This window comes from Puma concolor, chromosome B3 (assembly GCF_028749965.1).
Source record: "Puma concolor isolate L17-30 chromosome B3, mPumCon1.1.hap2, whole genome shotgun sequence".
Taxonomy (NCBI): Eukaryota; Metazoa; Chordata; class Mammalia; order Carnivora; family Felidae; genus Puma; species Puma concolor.
Window position 1 is genome coordinate 2,106,832 of NC_141672.1, and position 24,099 is coordinate 2,130,930.

The window sequence follows — 24,099 nt, forward strand, 5'->3', positions numbered from 1 at the left end:
GCTAGCTTGCCAGGCTCCTTGGATCACGCCTTTTAGGGTCACCGGGGCTGCTCCCTCCTCGGCCCCCAGCTCGGAGCTGCCCACCAGGGGTGGGGGGGGGGCTGGGGGCACGTTTTGAAAGGGACACTAACCTGCCCCGCCCCCACGCCACGGAGGCAGAAGCGCGGGCTTCGTCCCGGACCGGCCCTCCCCGCGCGCTCGGGGCGGAACCGGGCCGGGATGTGAGGGCGCGCCGGACGCGCCGGGAAACCGAGGCCGGGGAGCACGCGGCCGGGGGACAGTGGGCGGCCCGCCCCGCGCCGCGCGCTCCCGGCGCCGCGCCCTCGCCCCGGCCGCGCCGGGGGCGCCCCGGGCGGCGGAGGCGGATGTGGGCGGGCGGCCGGGCGGGGCGGCGCGGGGCGGGGAGAGGGCGGGCCGGCGGCGGCGGCGGCGGCGGCGGCGGGACCGAGCGCGGCGGGCGGGCGGCCGGCCCAGCGCAGCCAGCGCAGCAGCGCAGCCGGAGGACGCGAGCCGGCGGCCGCCACGAGCTCCGGGCCCGGCGGCGCACGAGGCCCGCCCAGCAGCGCCCGCCCGCCGCCGCCTCCAGCCCGGCCCCGCCCGGCGCGCGCGCGGGGATGCCGAGCGGCGGGCGCCGGAGGCCGCGGCCCGGCTAGGCCCGCGCTCGGCCCGGACGCGGCGCCCGGTGAGTCCCCCCCCCGCCCCCCGCCCCGCGCGCGCCGCCCGCCGCCGGGGCCCGGATTTCCTCCCGCGGCCCGGCGCTTTGTTCCCGGCCGGCGGGGCCCGGGGCGCGGGCCGCGCGCGGCCGGGGTGGAGGAGCGGAGCAGGAAGTGGCCGAGCGCGGCCTGGGCGGGGAGGGCGCGGGCCCGGCCGCCGGCGGCGGCGGCGGCGGGGGTGCGGGCCGCGGCCCCGGCCTCCCTCATGACCTTGGGGAAGCGGCCGGGGCCGGGGCCGGCGCGCGGGGAGGAGAGGCGAGGCGGGCCGGCCGGCCGCGGTGCCCAGGAGGTCCTCAGGGACCGCTCGGAAAGGCTCGCTCCAGCCCTCGTTCAAGTTTGTGGGTGGGCCTTGGGAAGGAGACCTCGTTTGCCCCGAGACGAAAAGTTGTACGCGATGGCGAGGTGCCCGGGCCGGCCCTCCTGGGCCCCGCAACTGCTTTCTGACCTGGGTGGGCTTTGGAGGTGCTGCCCACCCTCCCTGGCCGGGGCCCGGGTGGGCGCCTGGGGCTGGGCCCCCAGACTGGGGGAAGGTGGGGCAGCTGGTGAAGTGGTCCGTGAGCAGGCCGGGTTCCTGAGGACCGACTTGGTGGGCAGGTCACCACAGGGCCCCGCAGCCTGGCTCCCCGCTAGCCTTGACTGCTCTGAGCCCCTGGCCCGAGTGCAGGGCGGGGTGCACCCGTGGGGCTTGGTTCTGCCTCCCCCAACTGAACGTGCAGTTCATAGATCGGTGTTTGGAGAGAGAGGGAGGGGGCCCTTTAAGAGCACGGCAATGTTTTGGTTAGTTGTGACTTAAATAATACCAGCAGTGACACACTTTTACCGTAAAGGTGCTCACGGCCCGGTGGGAAACGGCCCTGCACCCGGAGACAGCCCAGGCCCCGGCTTGGTGTGTACGTTTCCGTGCAGATGCACAGCCCCTGTGTGTGCACAGATATATTTTTACACACGGGGCTCGACAGCTGTCTGACTCTGTCAGCAGCAGGCCCTGATTAGGCCAGGGTGGGGGTGGGGGACATCCAGAGGTCTTTGGGTCCAGCCCTCTGCCTCCAGGCCACACCCACTTGTGTCACCAGAGGGGTTCCCCCCCCCCCCCCCACCGTGGGGCGTGCTGTGCAGGGGCTCAGAACCCTGTCCTTGGAGGTATCTTCAGTCTTGCTTCCTGTCGCTGCCGGTGCCCTGTTGCACACGTTGGGCACCGTGTGTCTTCCCTGGCCTGGCATTAGACGCAGGCGGGGGGGGGGGGGGGGGTCTTTCAGTTCTTCTAAATTTAGCCTAAGACTGTCAGTGCCAGGCAACCTTCTCTGGGTCCCAGTCCCCTGCCTCAGGAGGCCAGTAAGGTCGAGGGAGAATGTCTATGCAGCTCTAGGTGAACCCATGCTGGGCTCCATTCCAGAGGTCCTCAGGGGCCTTCCTGGCCTGGGGGTCCCAGAGAGGAGTGTCTCTGGGCCTGCCCTCCGGAGGGCTAGCCCAGGACTGCTCATGGGAAGACTGCTCTTTCCCAGGATGCTCAGAATGATCTGTGAGCTGGGTTTTGAGGGATGCCTAGGAGCTCATCCAGCCGGGAGTGATGGGGATGGTCGCTCAGGTTCAGTGGCCGAAGTATGTCCAGGAGAAGGCTGCTGGTGGCCACTGCAGGCGCCAGGGCCTCTGCGTTTGTGCAGGCACCCCCGTCTGTTACCTCCTGAATGCTGTAATTATGGGTCTGTAACCACCCTGGACTGGGTGCTTCTCACAGACAGGACCCATCTGAACCTCTCTTTGTCCCCAGCATCGAGCCTGGCAAAACCAGGGATGCCTAGTACATGTTGGCCGAATGAATGAACCAGATTCAGACCAGCAGGGGTGCTGTGGTTTAGGAGGGCCTGGGGTTTCTTGAGGGGAGGTTTTTCTTATGTCGCCTCGGAGGGCTCTGGGTTCTCATTTGCGCCAGCCGCCTGGTCTCCTGGCCCTACTTTCTTCACACTTGAATTTCTTTTCTCTCCCAGGCTGGGGCAAGAAGGAGGAGCCCGGGGCCCTATGGGTGGGAACAGGGGCGCCCTCGCCAGGGGCTTGGGGAGGCCAAGCAGCTTACAGCAGAGCCAGAGGGCCTGCCTGGAGGAGGTGGCCTCTGCTGGGTTGGCAGCTTAGGGAGGCTGGAATATTTTGGGGGCCGGGGTGAAGCCGGGGCATCAAGCCCCGAGGGCCTGGGCTCAGGTACCAGGGGGATTGCAGCCCAGGCGGAGGGGAGGCCCGGCCCCAGGGGACTGGGTGCCTGTCTGGTGTCGTGGCAGAACCACGCGCCGGGGGTGGGGGTGGGGGGGATGCGGCAGTGGCTCAGAAGGCCATGGGGGGGGGGCAGGCCACATGGGAGGGTGGGCCCCGACTGGGACCCTAGGTGCGGCGGGCTCCCTGGCCTCACTGTGGGGTTGGAGGAGTGGGCCCGGGCCGGACACAACCTCACACACTTCCCTTTGACTCTTCCAGAGGCTGGGTGCACTGGCTGGGCTCGGGGAGACCCTGCTGAGAGGGGACGGTGAGCGGCGCCCTGGCTGGCCCGGCCCTACCGGAACAGGGCACCATGAACGACGTGGCCATCGTGAAGGAGGGTTGGCTGCACAAGAGAGGTCAGTGCCCTCGGGTGCTGGGCCTGGGGCAGGGGTCCCTCGGGTGGCGTGGAGCCCGTGTGGGCCGGCCAGTACGGTGGCTGCCTGGCTGGGTCCCTCAGGCGGGAGAGGCCCCGCCGCCTCCCTCCCTGCTTTCCTGGAAGGCAGTGAGGACACTGGGGCCCGTCCAAGGCCTGGCTCGCTGGCGGCCCGGGGCGCTGCCCGAGGGCTCCTGAGGGCAGGGCAGTGTTACTTGGCCTGGCCCAGTGCCCGCCTCAGGCCTGGGCTGTGGGGCGGTGTGGGGGTGGGGGGTGGGGGGGCTCTGCACCAACCAGGGGCCCGGCCCCGGTGTGTTTGTGCCGGACCTGTGAGCCGTCCGAGCCCAGCGCCCGTCCAGCCTCTGCTGTCCGCGGCCTCAGGGCCCTGCGCCCAGGGAGGGGCTTGGCGGGTCCTGGTATGACAGGACATGTGGCCTTGGCCCCTCGCCCGCAGCCCCCTGCCCCGCAGCCCTCTGTGACTCGGGGGTGGGGAGTGGGGCGTGGACAGGCTTCATGTTTAGGTGTCCCCTGGGGAGTCACTCCCTCCTGCCCCAGGGCGGGGATTAGCAGCCGCCCCCTTCCTCTTCCTCTAGACTTGTTCCTTCCCAAGGCTTTGGTGATCCCCGCTAGCTGGTTAGCCTGCCCTCACGGGTGCCCTCCGGCCGATGGCGTAAGGGTTCCCCCTCCCCACCCCGGGATCCCACAGGCTGTTGGGAGGGGGAGCCTCGGACACGGGGAGCAGACGGGGAGGTTTGCTAAGACGACCGGCCGCAGGCTGGGTTTTGTGGGATGCGCGGGAGCCCCCAGGAGAGCAGGCTGGGAAGCAGCGGGGCCTGGAGCGGCAGAGAACGGGGGTCAGGGGCTGCGGAGGGGCTCGAAGCACAGGGTCCAGGATGTGGTCAGCCATGTGCTGTCAGGGCTGGCTTTGGTGGCTGCAGGGAGGACGGCACACTGGGCCTCGAGACGGAGGCGAGGAGGCCCCCGGGCCCCGTGGTCCGTGGGGAGCCCTTCCGCCTGGCTTCTCCCAAGAACCCCCAGCACGCACCTGCCGTCTCCATCCCCGCCCCCAGTGCTCACCTGCTGCCATCCCCGGCCTGCTCCCTGTGTCCTGTGCCTGGAGCCCCGTCACCAGGCCGGGCTCCGTCTGCCTCACCTGACAGCCCTGTCCTTCACCCTTCACCGGCCCCGGGCCTTTCTTTCCTCCGCGCCTGGCCGCAGCACGGGAACACGGTCCCCTACCTGAACCAGCAGCAAACATTCGTTGACTGACTGTTAGATTAAGATGCTCCTGGCCCAGTTGCTGGGACATCCCCCAGCCGGGCTGGAGCAGGGGCGCCTCTCTGACCCCTGGGTGAATTTCAGGTTGCCCCTCAGGGCACGTGCCTTCTGAAGGGGCGGGAGGCTGGGGTATCGGGCCGGGGTGGGGGGAGGGTGGCTGTCCAGAAGGCTGGGTTTGGATCTGACCTGGCTGCTCTGTCGCTGTGTCCCTCTCCAAGGACAAATCTGTTGAGCTCTTCGGCCCTCGGTTTCTCACGTATGTGATGGCAACGGTGGCAGGGAACGGCCTGGTGAACTCTAGGGGGCCCCCAGTCTGGGCACAGCCAGCCTCAGCAGCCTCGCTGGGAGAGAGGGTCCGTGCTCCCTCCGGGAGGTGGGCATCCTGCTGGGGGGAGTGACCTCTGGGCTGTTTCCTGGGTGTCCTGATACTGTGTACTCTGGGCAGAGAAGCCACGGAGGACAGTGGGGAGTCCAGCCTGCGTGGGGATGCCCGGGTTTGTGTTCCAGCCCTGCGCTGACCTGTTCTGGGGTCCAGGCGAGCCCTCCAGGCCTCAGGGTCCCAGTGTGTCCAGTGGGGAGCCCGTCCCCGGGAGACTGAGTTCAAGCTGCTGACGGCTCAGAGGGTGGCTGGGAGACAGGCTGGGCCGGCAGGGATGGTGGGCAGACGGGCGGCCCCAGAAACGGGGGGCTTCCCGACCGAGAGCTGGACATCTGGACGTGCGGGCAGCCCGAGTGATAAGCAGACACCCCAGCTCTAGGTGGAGCCTCCAAGCAGCGGGCAGCTGAGCCCGCGAGCCCCCAGCGCTGATGGCTGGAGCTGGGCTCAGCACCACTCAAAAACTTGTGCACTCTCTTGATTCTTAAAGGCTGACGATTTTTGAAAACGAGGCCTGCTCCAGGATGTAGGTCTGGCTGAGCTTGGCCTGTGGCCTCTGGTTTTGTCTTCAGACCGCTCTGTGCTGAGGCCACGGCCTGTGCAGCTGTTTTGGGACATCCCTGCCCGGTGGCCTCACTCTTGGAGCCCAAGCTGTGGGCTCTGTCTACCCGGCCAGGCTTGTGGTTGTTTTCCTGGGTGTCCCTGACCCACAGGCAGGCCAGCTGGACCAGGAGAGGGGAGGAAGGCAGTGAGGAGCTGGGCCACGGAGGCAGGAGGGGGCTCTGGGCCGGGGTGGGCGGCCCTGGGGACCCTTCTGCTCACGCAGACAGGCTCCTGGCCAGGAGGGTCTGGCCCAGAAGCGTGATCGGCAGTCCTCAGCGGAGCACAGCCTGGCCCCCGGGGGTGGAGGGGTGGGATGAGGAGAGCCGGCCCTGAGGTCTGCGAGCACATGTGCTGAGTGCACGGGGCGCGGTCGTGTCTCCCTGCCCTCTCGCCCCCAGGGATGGTGCCGGCCGGGGCCCCGAGTTCGCGGAGCTTAGCAGGTCTGGTCCCTGGCCCGTCTCCCGCCCTGCTGTGCCCCAGCCCTGAGCCCTTTCCCAGCAGGGATCCGGCCCTGGTTCCAGGCCGAGGTGGTCCGAGGCGTCCTGGTGGAGGTGGGCTCCTGGGCCGGTGGTTTCTCCCACCTCCTCTCCCTCGGTGGCGACTAGGTCCCGTCTCCCGCCGTGGCCACGGCCGTTCCCCGTGTCTCACGTGTGGCTCCGATGAGGAGACCATGGTTTCCCCTTGCTGACACAGTCCCCTACCCCATCCCTGGTCCTGGGGTGCCCCTGGACCTTTGAAGGAGGCAGCGGCTTTGCTAGGCAGACACCAGGGGACCGGCCTGTGGGCCTGCTGAACGCACTTCTGAGCGCAGACCTGTGGGGTTTCCTGTGAAGGCCCCGTACCGTTGCCTGCGCACGGGTGCCACCAGGGCGAGGGGCTCAGCGGGACCGCCAACGGTGGGTGTCGCTCCCCTTACCCTGTGCCTCGGGCTAGAGGGCAGGGCTGCCCTGGGCCTCCTGGGCCTCAGTTTCCCTGGCCGTCAGGTGAAGGGCGGCCCCAGTTCCTGTACAGGTCACACCGATGTGGCTATGGCTTCCGTCCCAGCAGCCCCTTGGTCCGCGAGGCCGACCGCGCAATGCCTTGTGTCTGTGAGGGTCCGGAACTGCCCCTGGGACAGGTCAGGGCAGTGTGGCCGGGCCTGGGGGCGAGGGCAGGTGCCTAGGAGGGAGGGCCCCGAGGTGTGCTGCAGGGCCGCTGGGCCTGGCGTGTGGCCGTGGCCGTGGCCGCCATCGGTGGGGCTGTTTCCTGTTTTGTGAGCGTGTTGGGTTCTCCCTGTAGAACAAACAGCAGAAGAGGAAGCTGGGGCGATGCGTGGGGGGTGAGGGGTCACTGCCCTCCTGGCCCTGGGTCCCTTGGCCCTTGCTGGTGGCCCCAGCGGGTGGCTGTCCCATGGTGAGCCAGGCGCCGGGCAGGGGCGGGGGAGGTGGGAGTCACGAGCTGGGGAGGGGTGAGGGGCCACAGGGTAGGCTCTGGTCCCTCCAGCCGGCCCTGGGTAGCACCTTGTGCAGGGGAGAGGGTCCCGAGCCCCCCTGCCCAGACCCCCACCGGCCAGCGGCTCTCCGCAGAGGCCAGGCTCGGTTGCATCAGGCCGGGTTCCTAGAAGTGCTGTGGGCTGGCGCGGGGTGGGAGCTGGCCCGGCCACCGCTGGCGTCCCTCCTGCCCAGGCACACCCAGCCGGGCTCGGGGCCAGCGCCCTCCCCGCGGGCCCTCCCGTAACTGGAGCCCGTGGCTGTGGCTCCGTGCCTGCTCCCCAGGGCCACCCCACGGTGGGCACATGCCCACTGTTCCTGCCCACTCGACGTGCCCGGTCCCTGCTTGGCGGCCCCCCGGGCAGGCCCCCCGGCCAGATCTGGCCCCGGACAGGCCGGCAGAGGTTCCTGGGGTTCCAGGCTGGGGTGGGCCGGTCAGGTGAGCCACGGGCCAGACCCGGGAGCCCTGCCTGGCTGAGCCCTCGCCTCCTCTCTCCTGCCTTCAGGTGTGTTTCTTTAACCATAAGAAATACTAGACCCGTATTTCGGGGGTGTTGCAGTCGACGGCCGGATTTGGGAGGGGTTCCTTCTGATAACCCTAGGTGCTTGACCTAGATCTCTGGGCTCTGGATTCGGGTCCACGGATCCCCAGGTGGGCCCCAAGACCGCAGGCCTCTCTCCCCAGGCCTGTGACCCAAGGTGCCAGCAGATAGGAGTGCAGCTGGTGGACTGATGGGTGGGGGGCTGCCCCCTGGACCGTCCAGCCCCCTGGGATGCTTGTTCGTGGAGGTGGGGCTGTGGCTGCCCCCTCACCCTCACCCAACTGGGTCTCTGAAGCCCAACCTCCCCGAACCCCACTGTGGTGAGGCCAGGCGCACATCGGACGGAGCGGGCAGGTGAGGCAGGTGACCAGCCGCCGGCTTGTGGAGGGAGACTGAGAATAGGCAGTGGGGAGGCCCACGCAGCCCCAGGCTGGAGCCGGGAGTGAGCAGGGCCATGGCAGATGGCGCCTGGGCAGTGGGGCTGTGGCCTTATCTGGGGGCGCTGAATAAGCACCCAGGGGTCTCTGGGCTGCCTGGGGCAGGAGACCAGAAATGAGACAGTGGGTGTGGGCAGGGGGCCCCCGGACCAGGGCAGGGGTCGTGGGGACTAAGCCACATGGAGACGTCCCAGGGGGAGCTGGGACATGTGGTGGGCAAGCTGGGACTAAGGGGCAGCCCCTCTGGCCTGCGTGGGGGGGGGGGGTGCTCGGTGCCCAAGGAGGAGGTGGGGTTTGCAAGGACGATGATATCCAGGCTGAGATGGTCGGCAGGCAGCTGCACCTGGGGTGGGGTGGGACGTGCTGGTCGGTGAGGGGCGCCGTCCCGGGCGCTGTCCTGATGCGGCAGGCAGGGCCCGAGCAGCCCCCGGCACCGTCCCCATGTTCTTTTTTTTTTTTTTTTATTTTTTTTAACGTTTATTTATTTTTGAGACAGAGAGAGACAAAGCATGAACAGGGGAGGGGCAGAGAGAGAGGGAGGCACAGAATCGGAAACAGGCTCCAGGCTCTGAGCTGTCAGCACAGAGCCCGACGCGGGGCTCGAACTCACGGACCGCGAGATCGTGACCTGAGCCGAAGTCGGCCGCTTAACCGACTGAGCCACCCAGGCGCCCCCCGTCCCCGTGTTCTGAGTCGACCTGTGTGCACTGGGCCGTGACTTTGGGACCTGCCTGCTTGATGGCAGAACCAGAGACCTGTGGGGAGGTCGGCAGGTGTCACGGAGGGAGCCTAGCCTGGGCCGCAGAACCGGGGTCTCCGCTCACCGTCTGTGACCTTGAGAGTCCCTTCCTCGGGCCTCGGGTGCCCTGGGAGCTAGCGGGCACATCACTCCCTGCCCGCCAGGTGGGCCTTCTGGGAGGGCCCAGCGAGGCTCAGGGGCCGTGGGGGGGGGGGGGGGGAGCGTCTGCCCTCCATGTGTCACCCCTCTGCTGGGCGGGGGTCGGACGCCTCCTCTCATCCAGCCGTGCCCCTGGCCGGACCCCATGGATGCTGGGCAAGGCTCAGTCTCAGGAAGCAGGTCGGTACCCCGCGGCCCCGCCTGAGCGAGGGTCTGACACTGCCCGGCCCTGGCGCTCCTTCCTGGGGGCTCCCGGACCCTCAGGGTCAGCCTGTGGCCTAGTATCCTGCTAGTGGGACCGGGACGCGGGGACCGCAGCTTGTGCACAGGCAGAGGCCTGGCAGGCCGGCCCCCCGGCCCCCCACCCCCCCGCCAGATGACCCACGCCGGGTGCCCGCCCGCTGCCTGCCCCCTTCCCGGTGGGCGGCGACGGATGGGCCGCCGTCAGCAGGGCTGTTTGCTCACTGTGCTGGAGAAGGTAAATGGACGCCCGGCAGCTGTCGGCCTGCGATGGATGTGCTGGCGGCAGGGGACCGCACGGTCGCCGCCGTCAGCTGGCGCCCGCTCCCCGGGCCTGCTGGGGCTCGCTTTGCTGTGGAGAAGCAGCCCGGTGCCGCCTGGCGCCCTGCCAGCCGCCGCCGCCCCCGCAGCAAAGTGTTTATCCGGCAGTTTCCCCGAGAACCGGAGGCTTGGAGGAAAGGTTCGCGGGGCTCGGGCGTGGTGGCTGAGCGGGCCGGGGCCTGGCGGCGCGGGGAGGGAGGGGGGGGCCCTCTGGGGCGCCAGGCCCGGGCTGCGCCGTGACTCCCCGCGTGCCCACAGCGTGGGTCCCAGCCCCCAGGTCCGCTGCCTGGGGCGCCCCGATCGTGACGTGGCTCGGGACCCACGGCTGGGAGGCACGGAGGGGACAGGCCCTCCGCCTCTGCCCACCTCGTCCCCAGCTTCTGGCGGCGTGGCCCCGGTGGGGTGACTTGGGCTGCAGGAGGTCAGGATCTTCCGGCATCTTCCTGGAGATGAGCAGGGCTATTAGAAGGGCCCTCCTAGTGGAGGACGCACGGGGACACCACGGCGGCCGGTGCCAGGAGCTGAGGGTCCCTTAGAGGCGCAGGAGGAGGTGGGGGAGCCTGGCTGAGACTGCGTGTCCCCCTCCCCCCACCACCCCAGCCAGGACGCCTAGGGCCCTCCCTGGGGGTGGACCGGCTGCGAGTGAAGGGCTGGTGGGGGGGGAGCACGGGTCCCCTTCTCTGGTGGCAGGCGGGGCGGGGTCTCCGAGGGCCAGTGTGGGTCTCTCCCCCACCCCAGCCCAGGGCTGGGCTTCTGAGAGAACGCTGCTCGTCCCACCTGCCTGCCAATTTTGCCATGGCTCCTGTTTCCTGGCTGCAGGGGTGGGGGCCCTCATGGCCGGGCTGCCCAGCTGTGCGGAGGGGACCCTGAGACTGGCCCCCGGGACTGTGAGGACGCCCCACGTGGGCCTTGGTCAGGTGTCTGCCTGCAGTGGGGTGGGTGGGTGGGTGGGGAGCCCCTCCGGGAGACCACGGGCTGTGGCCGTGAGTGGCAGGGACCAGCGGTGCACTGCACGGCTTCCCGGAGGTCACCCTGGCTGTGGGCAGGCATCTGTCCCCGGGGCAGTGGTGGGGACCCCCATTTAGGGAGCAGTGACCTGAAGGGCAGACTCAGGCCTCCCTGTTCGTCACCCGCCCGTGCCTGTGCCCGGAGTGAAGGCTCCTAGGTTCCCACCGCCAGCAGCGGCCGGCGAGTGTCTGTCCCCACCCCAGCCCCCGTGGCCCTAGTCCTGTGGCTGAGGACGGGGGTGGCTGTGTCCCCCCTTCGTTACATCCTGTGTCACCCCAGCCTCCTCGGGAGTGAGCAGGGCTCCGGCCCCCCGTCCGCCTGGGCCGGTCGTCTGGGCCTGGCCGAATCCTGTGTGGGCTGAACTCACTCGGATGCAGGCCACAGCCCAGGACGAAGTCAGCACTGCCTCGGCCCCCAGGTGACCGCCTGGCTGCACGCGGCCGGGCAGAGAAGGGTCCGTGTGTCTCAGAGCCTTGGCCCCAGCCTCCCCTGCCTCCCCAAGGGCTCTGTGGGCCGGGCTGCCCAGGCGAGGGGCCGAGTGAGGCCGCCTTCCCTGGCCCTCCCGTCCCACCCGTGTGTCCTGTGGCTCTAGGGCTCAGCCACGTGGGGAGCAGCAGGGGAGCAGCTGGGGGCCGACCGTGGCCCCCCTTCAGCGCCCTGGGTCAGGGGGCTGCTGGAGGGTCCGGCGGACCCACTGCCTGTCCTCCTGGGCCCCTGCCCAGGGCTCATGCAGACTGGGGGCCTGTCCCTCAGCCTCTTCCCCGCCAGGGCCGCTCCCTTGCCCCCCCCCCCCCCCCCCCCCCCCGCGCCCCAGGGCTGGATTGTAGAACCTTCCTGGGCCCGGAGTGGACCAGGTGCAGGGTCAGGTGGCCGGGGCGAGTCCCGGTGGCACCCCCGTTCCGGGGATCCTGCGGCCCGGTGGGGAACCTGAGGCCCAGCCTGGCGTGCGGGCGCTGCCGAGCAGGTGTGCACGTGCCGACCGCGTGCACAGGGTGCGGGGCCGGGCGCGGTGGGGGCTGGCGGCAGTTGGTGAATCAAGATGGATTTTCGGGGCTGCGCGGGCGAGGCGCTCATCACTCTCCCCGCTCAGTTAGCGTCCCGGGGAGCGGCAGCTGGCGGGATGAGCGACACTCCATCAGGGGCCGACAGCTCCAGCCTGGCGCGCAGGCGGGTGGGAGCGAGCGGCCCGGGACGGCGCGGGTGGGGGGCTGCGCACAGCCCCCGGCGCCCCGTCTGCTCGTGCCCACCCGCTGCCCCGGCGGGAGGCCCGGTGGAGCCGCGTGGGCGTGCGGGGGGGGGGGGGTCCCCGGGCGGTCGGAGGCAGCGGGTCCGAAAGGGGCCGACCCCGCGGACCCCAGCCTTCCACGGGCCGGGGCGGGGGCTCGGCGGAACCGGATGTGGTTGGGGCAGAGGGCGGGCCGCCGGCTCTCACGGGGGTCCTCGCCCTGCTGGTGGGGGCGGGCCTGGAGGTGACCCCCCCCCCCCCGTCGTCGTGTGCAGCGGAGTGAGGGCTGGGTCACACCCCGAGGCCCCTGGCCGGTGGAGGCGGCTGGGCAGCGGGGATGGGGGAGGAGCACACTGGGAGCTGCCGGGTCCCGGGTGGGGCCTGTGCCCATCCCCCTCCCCTGGGGCCCAGAGCTTGGGGACCCCAGCCCCCTCCCCACCTGCTGCCTAGTGGCCCTTCTGACAAAGCCGTTGTCTGATTAGTAAGTTTTCTATCGTCGTTCAAACTCCTTGCTCGGCAAAATGTAAATGAAACGCTCTTTTTTCTGGGTGTCAGAATGAAAAATGACAGTCGCTGGAATATCACAGAGGACATCTGCTCCGGCTCTTAAGTGCGGTTGCCCGCTTATGGCTGATGTGGCAAGACTTGGGGGGAAACTTCCCCGAGCACCTGGGTGGCCCGCGGGTGGGACGCGGTCGAGGGTGGCGGGTCTCGGCCTGCGGACCGCACGGACGCCTCCTGGGTCCGGCTTCCCCGTGGTGCGCAAGACTGTGCTCTGGGCCCCTGGGCAGGGCACGTGGTCACGTGGGCGGTGAGGGGCTGCGGGGGCCGTGCTGCATCAGGGCCCTTGGTCCCAGTTGCTGTCCCCTGGATGCTGGGCGCCGGGCTCCTTCCCGCGGGCCAGGGAGGGGCCGGCTCCGGCGGGCAGTCCACTTGCCGTTGCGACGGCGGTAACGGTGTGGCCGACACCTGGCTGGACCGAGCGGGTGGGGGGAGCTCTTAGGCCTGAAGCGCTGGTGGGTGGCTGTAGCTGTGCGTGCTGGGGACCTCCTGGCCTGGCGGCGCCTCCTCCAGAAAGGCCCCCTGGATCGGGCCGGCCTCTCGTTAGCTGTGCCCCTTCCCCCCACGCTCAGGTTCCCTTTCCGACACGGGGGCCGGCTCTCGGTTGTGTCCCCGAGTCACGGCGTCCCGGGTGCACCTGTTCTGGCACAGCCGGCTGCGAGCCTGCCACAGGGACGGGGCTCCCGGGGGGCCTGGGGACAGGGCCCGGCGGCCTCGGCCCTCACCGAGCACGCGTCCGCAGGGGAATACATCAAGACCTGGAGGCCCCGGTACTTCCTCCTCAAGAACGACGGCACCTTCATCGGCTACAAGGAGCGGCCACAGGACGTGGAGCAGAGAGAGTCCCCGCTCAACAACTTCTCTGTGGCGCGTGAGTGTGCCCGCGGCCACCCTGGGGTGGAACCGGGGAGGGCGGAACAGTGCCCAGCGGCCCCCGGGCTCGGGTCCCCTGGGCCTCTGCGTTTGGGGCCAGCAGCTGCCAGGGGCCAGGCTGGGCGGTGCTGGCTTTGCATCACCTTGGGAACTGGTTAGTGGATGCTTCCGGCTGCCGGGAGGTCTTCGTGCGGAGGCCCGAGGCTGGAGACCCCAGACCTGTTCGGGGCACTCTGGCTCTGGGGGACAGAGCCCCGCCCGGGACAGCCGGCTGGCGCTCACCAGGGTCTCTCCACAAAGCCTCTGGGTGGGGACCCTTAGCTTCCGGGAGCCTCTGTCACCCCTAGGAAGAGCCCTCAGAGGCCTGGGCCCCGCAGTGGTTTCCTTCTACCCTCGGCAGGGGTGGGGTCGGCAGGCACAGCGCAGCCGGCCGCGGCGTCTGGCAGAGCTGGACGAACTGGGACCTCTTCGAACCGTGTGGCCGCGGCCTCATCCCGCACCTGTGAGGGGGAGACCCGGGCGTGGAGAGGGGCTGCTGAGCCAGGCGGGCCTTCCTGTGGGGTCTCTGTTTCCACCCTGGAACCTGGCTCTGCCTTGGGGCCAACCCAGGACCCAGGCCGGGTCGGGGGCTGGGAAATGAGGGATGGGCTCATCAACCGGCCGACCTCCTGGGTTCCTCTTGGGACGCCATCAGGGGTACCGAGTGCAGTGCCCACCGAGGGGTCTGCCCCCCTCCCCCGGGCTTCTTCATACACCCCGTCTCTGGCCGGCTCTGTCTTCATTCAGCCTGGGAGCCTGGGGCTGCCCCACGTCGTCTGGTGCAGGTTCTGGTCTGGGGTCTCAGGAGGAGGAAGCACAGGCTGATGGGGAGGGACTCGTGGCTTCTGTGCCTGTGGGTATGGCGGGGGGGGGGGGTGTCCTGTCACCTTGGCTGTCCTGCCCACCCTCCAGGGTGCCCAGCCCTGTGCTTCAGGGACAAGGGGCATGGCCAGCACACCCCACCCCAAGGGCTTCTGTCGGGCAGTCGCTGCCTTTCCGTCCTCCAGCCTGGGGGTCTCCCAGGAGGGCTTTACCACGACCCGGGTCCGGTGAGTCCCGCCTCTCCATCCTCAGGCTCCACAAAGCAGCTGTGAGAGTAGGAGCCCTGGGGTGAAGGGAGACCAGGGAGGCAGGCGCCGCTGTCCCCTGCGGCCTGGTGGCCGTGCAGGGGACCTTACTGCAGTGCCTCTGGGCTCCCCCCAGCGCCTCCTTGTTTGGGGCCAGGTGGGGCTTCAGGAAGGAGGCCTGGCTGGGGTGGGGCTGGGTGCCACCGTGCTGGCAGGGGCATGAGGGGCCCCAAGGAATGTTCCGTACAGGCGGAGCGTGGGGGGATTGAGGGGGACTCTGCAGAGGCGCACAGGAGGTAGGCACCCTCCAGAGGGCTGCCTGAGCAGAGCGGGAGGTGCTGGGGCCTCGAAACCGGGCCGCGGTCCGGCTGGAGCGCCAGCCAAGGAGCAGAGCCGCACGGGACAGGGGCTCGTCCTTGGGGAGGGGTGCCGGGGCTGGGGAGACCGGTGGTCTCCGATGGGCGAGCGGGGGGTGGGTGTCAGCACCGAGGAGACCGCCACGGGATTTTCCAGCCCCCACCCCTGTGTCAACACGGGCCACCGGCCCCACGAGGCTGGCCCCAAGCCCCTCCTGGCACCCGGCCCTGGTTCACCTCTTGCTTACGCTCTGCTGAGCCCAACCAGGGGCCCTCGAGGCTGCCGGGGCACAGGCACCGGAACGTCGGAAGCCCCTTCACAGGCCCCGAAACCCGTCTCCTCTCCCACAGACGGAGCTGGCACGGCCTGGGATTTCTCAGCACCCCCTACCGGTTCCCACCCCTCTGGGGGCTTGGTGCATCCCCACAGCCCCTCTGCTCCCGGTGTGCGCGTGCCCCGGGTGTAGGTCTGGGCGCTCCCGGTGTGTGGGTGCTCCCGGTGTAGGTGTGTGTGCTCCCGGTGTGCGTCTGGGATCCCTCTGGAGGGTGGTGGTAGGGTGTCGCCAGTGTCGGGTGGCCGGGTACGGTCCGAGCAGCCTCCAGGGAGGGTCATCTGCCGGGACAGGCGGCCCCTGAAGGGTGAGTCGGCACCAGCCTCCGCCCTGGGGTTGGCCCCGCTTGGAGGGGCAGGGGGCGGGCAGTCATGGCTGGGAAATGGCGGGAGGTTCCTGCTCGGAGGCCAGCTGCCTGCCCTCCCGGGGGCCCCCGTACTCCCCACCCTCTGTCCACTCGAGCGGTGTCCTGGCGCGCCGCATGGGCTCGGCGACCAAATGGCCGGGGGAGACGGCCCGGGGCTGAGGAGACCCAGCCTCAGCCCGCCCTGCAGGGGCGCGTCTCCCGGCCGGAGCACGGCGTCTGGGCTGGGACAGGGGTCCCGGCTCCGTTTTGTGGTCGGGGAAGCCAGAGCATGGAGCGGGGATGGGACAGGACTTCCCAGGACCCGGTGGGGGGGCGGGGGGGGGGGGGAGGAGGGCCTGGGGGGGCGGGGGCAGGGGGGCTGTGTGGGGCCCGGGGTGTGCAGAGGGACGCTCACGTGCCAGCCCCGCCCCCAGAGTGTCAGCTGATGAAGACGGAGCGGCCCAGGCCCAACACCTTCATCATCCGCTGCCTGCAGTGGACCACGGTCATCGAGCGCACCTTCCACGTGGAGACCCCCGAGGAGCGGTGCGGGACGGACACGCGGGGGTGGGGGGGGCGGGGGGGCCCCTGCTCCCCAGCGCTCCCGTGCCCTCCTCAGGCCCCTGGTGGGGTGGGCGCGCCAGCCTGCGGGGGGGCCAGGCCTCGGTGTCCCCCAGCATCTGGGCCTGGAGCACGGGGCCTCACCCGGCCACCCTGCAGGGAGGAGTGGACCACCGCCATCCAGACGGTGGCCGACGGGCTCAAGAGGCAGGAGGAGGAAATGATGGACTTCCGGTCGGGCTCGCCCAGCGACAACTCGGGGGCCGAGGAGATGGAGGTGTCCCTGGCCAAGCCCAAGCACCGCGTGGTGAGGCCCCTCCCCCTGACCACGGGCAGCACAGTGGGGGGTGGCGAGGGGCAGGGACGCGGGACCCCCGGAGGGCCGGGCCCCCATACGGCCCCTGACCCCGGCCCGCCGCCCCGCAGACCATGAACGAGTTTGAGTACCTGAAGCTTCTGGGGAAAGGCACGTTCGGGAAGGTGATCCTGGTGAAGGAGAAGGCCACGGGCCGCTACTACGCCATGAAGATCCTCAAGAAGGAGGTCATCGTGGCCAAGGTAGGGCGCAGGGCCGGGTGGCCTGGGGGCTGGTGGCGGGCCGGCGGCTCACCTGGCCCTGTCTTCCAGGATGAGGTGGCCCACACGCTCACAGAGAACCGCGTTCTCCAGAACTCTCGGCACCCTTTCCTGACGGTGAGTCCTGGAGGCGCGAGCCGTCTGCGTGAAGTCCCCCGCCCCTGGCCTGAGGGACCCTCGTACCTTTCTCCCCACAGACCCCGGGCTTCTGTGCTTCAGAATCGAGGCCCATGGGGGCAGGGGTGGGGGGGAGGTGCTGTTTGCTGCCTCTGCTGTGCAGGGGTGGTGGGTGACCCTGTCTTCCCTCTGCTCTGCCTGAGGCCCCGGGAGGCACCAACCCCCCCCCCCACCCCTGCATGCCGACCCTTCTGCACACAACCTTCCAGCTGTTTCCCCTTTGAGGCTCCGGTCAGGAGGGTCTCCGTCCCCGGGGAGGTTCTTGGCCCAGGAGGGGTGTAGGAAAGCTCTTAGAGAGCATCGAGAATGAGCTAGAAGTTGTTTCCTGGCCGAGCCACCCAGGAAGGTGTGGGCGAGCTGGTCAGCAGTGCAGTGGACGGACGGGCTGCTGCTCGCCTGGGGGGTCAGGACCGGGCCGGGCACCACTTGGGCTCTCCTGAGGACCCCCCCAGGCCCGGTCACCCTCCGCCCAGCACGGCGTCCCCAGCCCAGGCGCTGCCTGACCCAAAGCGGCGGCAAAGCAGAGAAGCCCCTTCCCTCCAGTTCGTGCTCCTTCAAACTTTCCTTGTGAGGCGTGACCGGCCCGCCCCTGTGGGGGGTCTTTCCTCCTCTCGCTCGCCGCTCTTCCTCTTCCCCAGGCTTCGTGCCCTGCCCTCCCCCTCTGCATGCCCCTCGTCACAGGCGACGGAACTCAGGCCACGCACACTGGCTCCCCTCCTGCGGGCTCCCCACGGGATAGGGCGTGGGACCTGGAGAGTTGGGGACGGTGGCCTCATGGCACCAGGTCTGGAGCTGGTCTCCTGGCCTGTGTTTCCTGTGAACGGGGCTCATCCCTGGCTGCCGGGTGAGACCCTGGGTCTGTGCCTCGTGGGGAAGACTTGGTCCTCCAGGCCTTTCCTTTTATTTTCTCAACGTTTTTTTTTTTTTTTTTTTTTTTTAATTTATTTTTGGGACAGAGAGAGACAGAGCATGAACGGGGGAGGGGCAGAGAGAGGGAGACACAGAATCGGAAACAGGCTCCAGGCTCTGAGCCATCAGCCCAGAGCCTGACGCGGGGCTCGAACTCACGGACCGCGAGATCGTGACCTGGCTGAAGTCGGACGCTTAACCGACTGCGCCACCCAGGCGCCCCAACAGGCCTTTCCTTTTAAAGCAAGGCAGGAGGGGCGCCTGGGTGGCTCAGTCAGTTTGGCATCTGACTTTGGCTCAGGTCATGATATCATGGTTTGTGGGTTCGAGCCCCGCATCGGTCTCTGTGCTGACAGCTCGGAGCCTGGAGCCTGCTTCGGCTTCTGTGTCTCCCTCTCTCTCCGCCCCATCCCTTGCTCATGCTGTGTCTCTCTCTGTCTCAAAAATAAGTTAAAAAACATTAAAAAATTAAAAGAAAATGAAGCAAGTCAGGAAGGGGGTGCCAGGGTGGTGGGGAGGAGCCTCTCCGCCGCCGTCCCGCTTCCCACGTTTGTGGCCTGGAGCTCCACGGCCCTGTAGGGAGGCCGCCACATGTGCTGGCCCCTACCCTGCCCGAGATCCGACCCGGAGCCCGCGCCTTCTTCAAGCACGGCCGGTGGGCGTCAGGGGTCCCGCGGGGCCACGGTACCAGCTCTGCCTTCCCCGTAGGCCCTGAAGTACTCCTTCCAGACCCACGACCGTCTCTGCTTCGTCATGGAGTATGCCAATGGGGGCGAGGTAGGCCGGCCTTCCGTGAGCCTTGGGCCACCTTCCCCGGCACGGGGACGGTGCCCTGCCTCCCCCCAGTCCCAGCACCCCCCCACCCCTGTCCGTGTGTCGGGGTCTTGCCCCGTGGACGGTGCCCCCCGCCCCCGGCCCCGAGCACTGTGGTCTCGCTCTGGGACCCTGACTGCGGCCCTCGTCCCCCAGCTCTTCTTCCACTTGTCCCGGGAGCGGGTCTTCCCCGAGGACCGTGCGCGCTTCTACGGCGCCGAGATCGTGTCCGCCCTGGACTACCTGCACTCCGAGAAGAACGTGGTCTACCGCGACCTCAAGGTGGGTGGGCGCGAGCAGGCGGGGCCGCGGCGGGGGCAGGGCTGGCGCTGACCCGGAGGCCACCCCGCAGCTGGAGAACCTCATGCTGGACAAGGACGGGCACATCAAGATCACCGACTTCGGCCTGTGCAAGGAGGGCATCAAGGACGGTGCCACCATGAAGACCTTCTGCGGGACGCCCGAGTACCTGGCCCCCGAGGTGCGCACCTGCCGCGCCCGCCCCCCCGCACCCCGGAGACCCGGGACCGCTGGGCGGCCCGTGACCCTGTGCCCTGCGCCCCCCAGGTGCTGGAGGACAACGACTACGGCCGCGCGGTCGACTGGTGGGGGCTGGGCGTGGTCATGTACGAGATGCTGTGCGGCCGCCTGCCCTTCTACAACCAGGACCACGAGAAGCTCTTCGAGCTCATCCTCATGGAGGAGCTCCGCTTCCCGCGCACGCTCAGCCCCGAGGCCAAGTCCCTGCTGTCGGGGCTGCTCAAGAAGGACCCTAAGCAGAGGTGAGCCCCTGGCCCCGGGCCAGCAGGGTGCTGGCGAGCCGCCCCATCCCCCTGCTTCCCCTAGGAGCAGCTGGGCGCCTCCCGGGCCACGTGGCTGACCTGCAGCGTCCTCGACCGGGGCTGGCCGGGGCCGGACGGGCACCTGCGCCCGGAACTCGCAGCCTCCACACGTGCTCAGGAAGACCCCACCCGGTGTGCCGCACCTCCCTCTTCCTCCGGCCCCACCGCCCCGGGGCTGCGCCGTCAGCTGGCACTGTCCCCCCAGCCCACCCCCGGGATCCAGCCGTCCCCCTCACACGATCTCCCTGCTCCCTTGAGACCGTGCTGCCCCACCCCCCACCATCCCCCACCACCCGGGGCCAGGGCGTCCCACTCGCTGTGCCCCCCCCCCCACCCCTCCCAGGATCATGCTGACCCTCCTGTACTGTCCCCCGACCCCCAGGGACCCCAGTGTCCAGTACAGTCAGGCATCCCAGCCTCACCCAGCAGGAGGAGGGGCCCCGTGCCAGCGGGCAGCGTGAGGCACTGACCAGTCTCCTCCGCAGGCTGGGAGGGGGCGCCGAGGACGCCAAGGAGATCATGCAGCACCGCTTTTTCGCCAGCATCGTGTGGCAGGACGTGTACGAGAAGAAGGTGTGTGGGGGCCTGGCGCACGGCCCCCCCATCCCCGCGCCCCCTCCCCAGGCTCGCAGGGTCTGCACCGCGGGATTTCCTCCTGAACACTGTTCAGGACCCCCCTCCTGGCCCCCTGGAAGGAGCCGTGTGCACGGACTCCTGGAACACGGTGCCCCGTCAGGTGGGGGCCCCAGGCCTTTTCCAGCCCCGCCGCTAAAGGCCTTTGCTCTCCCAGGGCCTCCAGTTATCTGACCTCAGTCCCTCCTGCTGCAGGGAGAGCCCTACCCACCCTCTGAGCACGCAGACTGGGGGGAAACACAGGCCTGTCTGGCACATGGGAGGTCTCCCGGGAGCCAGGCGACTGCTTCCTGCACACATCCCTCTGTCCCCCGCCCCCAGGGACTCGGGAGCGCCGGGCCCTGGCCCAGGCCGGCGCGGTGGCCCGGCAGGCTCAAGAAGGCCGTGCTAGGGCGTGCGGGGCGCCCTGTCTCCAAACACGTCCCGCTGGTTTCCATCGCACCCTCCCCCGTAGGCCCGTCACAGGCCACACGCCCTGCCTGGAGCAGAGACCCTGCTAGCTCATGAGGGCCAGCCCTGGTGTCCTGGGGGGGTGGGTGCTGGCCTGCAGGGCCCTCCTCCCGCATGCACACCCCCTACGGTTACCTGTGCGTCCTCTGTCACGGGGAGGCCTCTCTGCAGCCTGACTTAGCCAGCTGCACTGTGGCCTTGAGCGCACGGGAGGCCAGCCGGGCCCCGCGCTCGGGTGGGAAGCCTGGAGGGCGAGGCCCCAGCAGGGACGTGCGCAGGAAGGCCTGGCCTCACCTCCTGGTGGGAAGTTGGGCAGGGAGGGCCCTGGGAGCCCTCTGAGTTTGGGGGCAGGTCAAGTTCACTTTGTGCCCCGGGGCGCCTGGCTGGGGCTGGCACGGGCACGTGGCGCTGCCCGGCTCCGCCCTGGGTTCCCTCCCAGGGCTGCGGTGGGCTCTCTGGACCCACTGCGTGGGAATACCACCCGCTGGCCCAGGGGGCTCCAGGGATGGGGGAACCGGGATTGTCCCTCTATCGGGAACGATCAAAGTGGGGCCGCTGGCAGCTGGGCCCCATGGCCATGGTCAGGAAGGGGTGCGTGCGGCCCCTGGGGCTGGGGCTCTGGGGCTGGGAGCCCACCCGTGTTCCATGGCGTCCTTGTTCACCCCCTTCCCTCGTCCGAAGCAAGCTACAAGGGAAACTGGACTTGTCTCCTTCCACCTGGGGGTACTGGGTCCTGCAGAACTGGTCACCTGCCGGGGCCTGCTGTGAACAGGGCCCGGCCTGCCCTTGTGGGGGGGCAGGTCTGCAGGGCCCGGGCCTCCGCCCTCCCCTGTGGCTCCTTGCTGCAGCCCCGTCCTCGGTCTCGCGCTGCCCGGAGACACGAAACCCTTGCTGGGGGCGGCCCCTGGGGGGCAGTGCAGAACGGGGTCTGTAACTCGCCCCCCCTCCCCTCGCCCCCCGCAGCTCAGTCCGCCCTTCAAGCCCCAGGTCACCTCAGAGACGGACACCAGGTATTTTGATGAGGAGTTCACGGCCCAGATGATCACCATCACGCCCCCCGACCAAGGTGAGGGATGCCCCACCCCCCGCCAACCCCCAAGTCTGTTTCCTCCCTTCTCTTCAAACCGCAGAAGTCAGCGGCTGCCCCTGGCAGAGAGGCCCACAGGGTTCACCGGACAGGTCCCTCTGGAGGGTGGCGATGGGCGCGGGAGGGCGCCGTCCCTGTTCCTGGCATCAAGAGGGTCCTTTTCCCCGGCGCATGGTGGCCACGATCCCGGCACTGGGGTCTGAGCGTGCCGCCCACCCACCCACAGGCGACAGCGTGGAGGGCGAGGACAGCGAGCGGAGGCCCCACTTCCCACAGTTCTCCTACTCCGCCAGCGGCACGGCCTGAGGAGGCCAGCAGCGGACTCCCGACGCCGGCTTCAGGGGACGGGGAGGAAGCCTCGCGGACAATCCGATCCCTAGTTCGTGTTGTGTCCGAGGGGAGCCGCCTCGGAGCGCGGTGGGAAGGCCTTCGTGCTGCGGGAGGGGCGGCCCGCCTGGGCGGGAAGGGGTCCTGCGGGTCTTTCTAATTTATTTCGTCTAGCTCTCCAGACGTGGCCTTGGCCTTCAGAACAATTAGACTCATATAGGAAAGGGTCGAGGACTTCTGCAGCCACGTGCAATTGGGGGCCCAGGAGGGCTCTGTCCCCGGCCCCTCCGTCCCTCCAGCCAGCGGTCCCTGGCTGCCACCTGTCTCGGCCCAGCCCCCGGGACCCCAGAAGCGCCCGGCGGTGACGCGCTGGCCCGGTTCCCTCGGCGTCCTGGCGGGGAGCGGCTCTTGAGTGGGGCCGGGGCGGGGGCAGGGGCAGGGGCAGGCGGGGGCCGGAGGCTGAGAACGAGGTTGCGATCTGTTGCTGTGTAATACGCTATCACGTGCATTTGGGGTTTTTTCATCTTAGTGACAAGAAAGCCCCTCCCTCCCGCCCTCTTTTCCCTTTGGGGCACCTCAACGGTGTCCCCAGGTAGCACTCTTCTGTCGAGAAGCTTCACTGTCCCGCCACGCGCCCCACGCCCTCTGGAGGGGCCTTCAGCGCGCCCTCTGTGCCTCCGGGCCGGACTCCGTGCTGCATGGGGGCGCTTTTTACATTCAACTTTACTATTTTTACTATTATGAGACTTTCCCTCCAAATTCTTCAATAAACACTGCTTTTCAACTTTGTGGCTTGTTCTGGTGGGTGGCGGGCGGCAGAGCGTGTGGGCTGGCCCACGTGTGCGTGGGGAGCACCCAGCCTCCTCCCCGCCGCCCCGCCCCGGCTCCAGCTGCCCCTCCCTGCGGGACCTCCGGGGCAGGGAATCCACATCCCCAGCCGCTTCACCCCCTCACAGCACGTCTGGGATCCCTGGGTCGAGGGGCGCGGGCGGCCCACTGGGACGTGCTGCGGGCAGCCGCCGGTGGCCGCCAGCTCCCAGCCGAGCAGCCGGCTGCCTGGCAAGGAGCGGAACCTGGCAGGGCTGCCGGGCGCCTGGGGTCCTCGGCCTCATCTCCCGTGGATGCAAGCCTGCGGGTGTGGCCGGGCCGCCGGGACACGTGTAGGTCCTGGTGCGTGGGCCTGGCGAAGGGGGAGAGAGCACCTCCCTGTCCAGAGTCCACGGTGACCCCGGCGGAGCAGCCGTCCCCTTCTGGGGGCACGTCTGGAGCAGCCCCCAGTAATGCCTCACCACCTCCGTCTGCACAGGCCGCGGGGCACAACACAACGGCTTGTCTGGGGACCCACACACACACCAGACATCACATCCTAAGCGGTAAGAGACGTGCAGAAGGTGTGCGTATGGACACGTGCGTCAGACCAGAGCCCGGGGCGCTGCTGGTGGGGATATACGAGGACGGGGCTGCTGAGAATAGCACGGCGGCTCAAGAGATCGGGCCCGGCAACCCCGCCTCTGGGTCTGTCCCCCAAAGGACTGAACATAGGTACTTTCACCCGTGTTCACTCCATGAGTTGCGGTAGCCAGACCGTCACGGAACCCGAGTGTCTGTCTGTGAACACGGGGAAGCGAAGCGTGGTCTGTCCGTGCACAGGAGTATTACTCAGCCTTAAGGGCATCTTGGCTCCTGCCACAGCACAGATGGGCCTCGAGGACATGTCGCCGAGCACAACAACCCAGTCCCCAAAGGACCCACACAGTGTGGCCACTCACACGAGGTCCCCAGAGGAGTCCGATTCACAGAGACAAAGTAGAAGGGGGTGCCAGGGGCTGGGGGCGGGGGGAGATTTACAGGACGGGTGGTGGTGAGGGCCCACAACAACGTGAGCATATTTCCCACCACTGAACTGCACACTTAACACTTAAGATAGTTAAATTTTACGCAGATCTTAAGGAGAAAACTGTCCATTATAGAAACCAGAAAATACAGGGACGCCCTTCTGTTCTCCTCAAACCCTGAGCCAGCGGTGCAGTGACCGCATGGCCGCAGGTGACGGCTGTGGTGGAGAGCGCAGGAAGCGCCTGGAATCAGTACAGCGTGGTCATCAGGCGGGCCCGCCCTCCCCATGGGTGCCGTGGGTGCCTCTGGTCCCAGGAGGGGCTTCAAGGTCACGGGCATGGACATAGCATCCTGGGTGGGTGGGGCCGAGGAATGAACGGACACCCTGAACTTGCAGGGGCAGGGGGGAGAGTGGGGGACACGAGGGGATGGACACTTAGGATGGAGGGCGAGGCACGATGCTCTCTTGTGTCCCGTGTCCCCATAGCTGCTCTTGCCACTGCTGGGTGGCTGGCGAGGGACGGGATGGAAACCAGTGCCCCGTACCTCGACGGCCCACGTCCTGGCCACCGTGTGGAACGAGC

The 24,099-nt window shown here is 68.9% G+C and overlaps 1 protein-coding gene across 1 annotated transcript; it reads left to right on the forward strand.

The window, feature by feature from the left end:
* The first annotated feature begins 482 nt into the window (after positions 1-482).
* On the forward strand, positions 483-22,463 carry AKT1 (AKT serine/threonine kinase 1). Its single transcript, XM_086708639.1, has 14 exons — positions 483-682; positions 3,177-3,316; positions 13,034-13,162; positions 15,739-15,850; positions 16,025-16,172; positions 16,292-16,423; positions 16,493-16,558; positions 18,236-18,304; positions 18,497-18,622; positions 18,693-18,821; positions 18,908-19,122; positions 19,668-19,755; positions 21,229-21,331; positions 21,579-22,463. Exons 2-14 carry the CDS (start codon positions 3,271-3,273, stop codon positions 21,656-21,658), a joined length of 1,443 nt encoding a protein of 480 aa, XP_086564765.1. The 5' UTR covers positions 483-682; positions 3,177-3,270; the 3' UTR covers positions 21,659-22,463.
* The last annotated feature ends 1,636 nt before the right edge of the window (positions 22,464-24,099 follow it).

What these genes read in the sequence shown, in the direction of transcription:
- AKT1 (XM_086708639.1), top strand. Translation starts at nt 3,271, where the DNA reads ATGAACGACGTGGCCATCGTGAAGGAGGGTTGGCTGCACAAGAGAG. An exon ending in GGGTTGGCTGCACAAGAGAG is followed by an intron (nt 3,317 to 13,033) that starts GTCAGTGCCCTC and finishes ACGCGTCCGCAG; the next exon opens with GGGAATACATCAAGACCTGG. An exon ending in CCAAGCCCAAGCACCGCGTG is followed by an intron (nt 16,173 to 16,291) that starts GTGAGGCCCCTC and finishes GCCGCCCCGCAG; the next exon opens with ACCATGAACGAGTTTGAGTA.